Source organism: Biomphalaria glabrata, chromosome 3 (genome assembly GCF_947242115.1).
Source record: "Biomphalaria glabrata chromosome 3, xgBioGlab47.1, whole genome shotgun sequence".
Taxonomy (NCBI): Eukaryota; Metazoa; Mollusca; class Gastropoda; family Planorbidae; genus Biomphalaria; species Biomphalaria glabrata.
This window is the reverse complement of record NC_074713.1, coordinates 2,949,593-2,951,902: the sequence shown is the minus strand read 5'-3', so window position 1 is coordinate 2,951,902 and position 2,310 is coordinate 2,949,593. Positions and strand designations below refer to the sequence as shown.

Below are 2,310 nucleotides of genomic sequence, written 5' to 3'. Positions count from 1 at the left end.
CTACATCCATAATGTTATAAACAGCTTACTATCACACAAAAAACCCAGCTTTCATTATTGAAGAAATTAAGAGCTTGCATTAAAAACAACAACAAATAAAAAGTTTGCAATGAGTTTGCACTGAAACGAAGATGTTTTCAAAGGCATCTTAATTCATCTCAAATGCATTACAAAATGAAAAAAGAAATAGTCTGCTCAGTGGGGCGTGCAAAGAGATTAATACTGTAATCTTGTTCTCATAATTTTCACAGCAAGCATCGCACACTCAGGGAAAAAGAATAACATGGGAAGATAATCAAGAATCAAGATAATAGTGTTGTTTTAGTGATCACTTACAACAGAGTTATCTCCATTACCCCCCTCCCCCCACCAATAAAAGGTGCTTGTTTAGACATAGGTCTTGTCAAATATCATGAAGGGTTCGAGTCCCAGCCAGCCCTCCCTCCCTCCCCCCCCCGCCACACGTGATTCGTCATGGCCCCCTTTTCTAACATCTTAGTGTGGAGTGATATCTATATCGAAGGTAGTCTGGAATAGCCCTGCCAATAAGATGGGTTCGATTCCAGACATCAGCCCAGACATTAGCCCAGACATTAGCCCAGACATTAGCCCAAACATTAGCCCAGACATTAGCCCAGACATTAGCCCAAACATCAGCCCAGACATCAGCCCAGACATCAGCCCAGACATTAGCCCAGACATTAGCCCAGACATTAGCCCAAACATTAGCCCAGACATCAGCCCAGACATTAGCCCAGACATTAGCCCAGACATTAGCCCAGACATTAGCCCAGACATCAGCCCAGACATTAGCCCAGACATCAGCCCAGACATTAGCCCAGACATTAGCCCAGACATTAGCCCAGACATTAGCCCAGACATCAGCCCAGACATTAGCCCAGACATCAGCCCAGACATTAGCCCAGACATTAGCCCAGACATTAGCCCAGACATTAGCCCAGACATTAGTCCAGAATTAACGACCGTACAAATTAATATAAAGATACTTTATAAAAATAATTTGAATTTGATTGCAATGTTTTGGGTTTAAATTTGAACTTTATTTTATTCCCGTCAAAAAAAGCCCCTATTTATTTTACATTGTCTGGTGTTTGTCTACGGGTTTTGACAAACAAACTAACAATAGACTAATTAAATCTTCTATTTTTATAAATACTTGAATAGCTCAGTGGCAAAACACGCCGACCTTTCATCGTGGAAGGTCGAATTCAGACGTCAATAGGTCACAATGTGTTTGTCATCAGGTCACAATGTGTTTGTCATCAGGTCACAATGTGTTTGTCATCAGGTCACAATGTGTTTGTCATCAGGTCACAATGTGTTTGTCATCAGGTCACAATGTGTTTGTCATCAGGTCACAATGTGTTTGTCATCAGGTCACAATGTGTTTGTCATCAGGTCACATTGTGTTTGTCATCAGGTCACAATGTGTTTGTCATCAGGTCACAATATGTTTGTCATCAGGTCACAATGTGTTTGTCATCAGGTCACAATGTGTTTGTCATCAGGTCACAATGTGTTTGTCATCAGGTCACATTGTGTTTGTCATCAGGTCACATTGTGTTTGTCATCAGGTCACAATGTGTTTGTCATCAGGTCACAATGTGTTTGTCATCAGGTCACAATGTGTTTGTCATCAGGTCACATTGTGTTTGTCATCAGGTCACAATGTGTTTGTCATCAGGTCACAATGTGTTTGTCATCAGGTCACATTGTGTTTGTCATCAGGCCACATTGTGTTTGTCATCAGGTCACAATGTGTTTGTCATCAGGTCACAATGTGTTTGTCATCAGGTCACAATGTGTTTGTCATCAGGTCACAATGTGTTTGTCATCAGGTCACATTGTGTTTGTCATCAGGTCACATTGTGTTTGTCATCAGGTCACAATGTGTTTGTCATCAGGTCACAATGTGTTTGTCATCAGGTCACATTGTGTTTGTCATCAGGTCACATTGTGTTTGTCATCAGGTCACAATGTGTTTGTCATCAGGTCACAATGTGTTTGTCATCAGGTCACAATGTGTTTGTCATCAGGTCACATTGTGTTTGTCATCAGGTCACAATGTGTTTGTCATCAGGTCACAATGTGTTTGTCATCAGGTCACATTGTGTTTGTCATCAGGCCACATTGTGTTTGTCATCAGGTCACAATGTGTTTGTCATCAGGTCACAATGTGTTTGTCATCAGGTCACAATGTGTTTGTCATCAGGTCACAATGTGTTTGTCATCAGGTCACATTGTGTTTGTCATCAGGTCACATTGTGTTTGTCATCAGGTCACATTGTG

At 41.3% G+C, this 2,310-nt stretch overlaps 1 protein-coding gene across 1 annotated transcript; it reads left to right on the top strand.

Annotated features, from left to right (window-relative positions):
- The first annotated feature begins 550 nt into the window (after positions 1-550).
- LOC106054221 (circumsporozoite protein-like) lies at positions 551-1,051 on the top strand. The gene has a single exon (XM_013209996.2). The coding sequence runs from the start codon at positions 551-553 to the stop codon at positions 1,049-1,051; it is 501 nt and encodes a 166-aa protein (XP_013065450.2).
- The last annotated feature ends 1,259 nt before the right edge of the window (positions 1,052-2,310 follow it).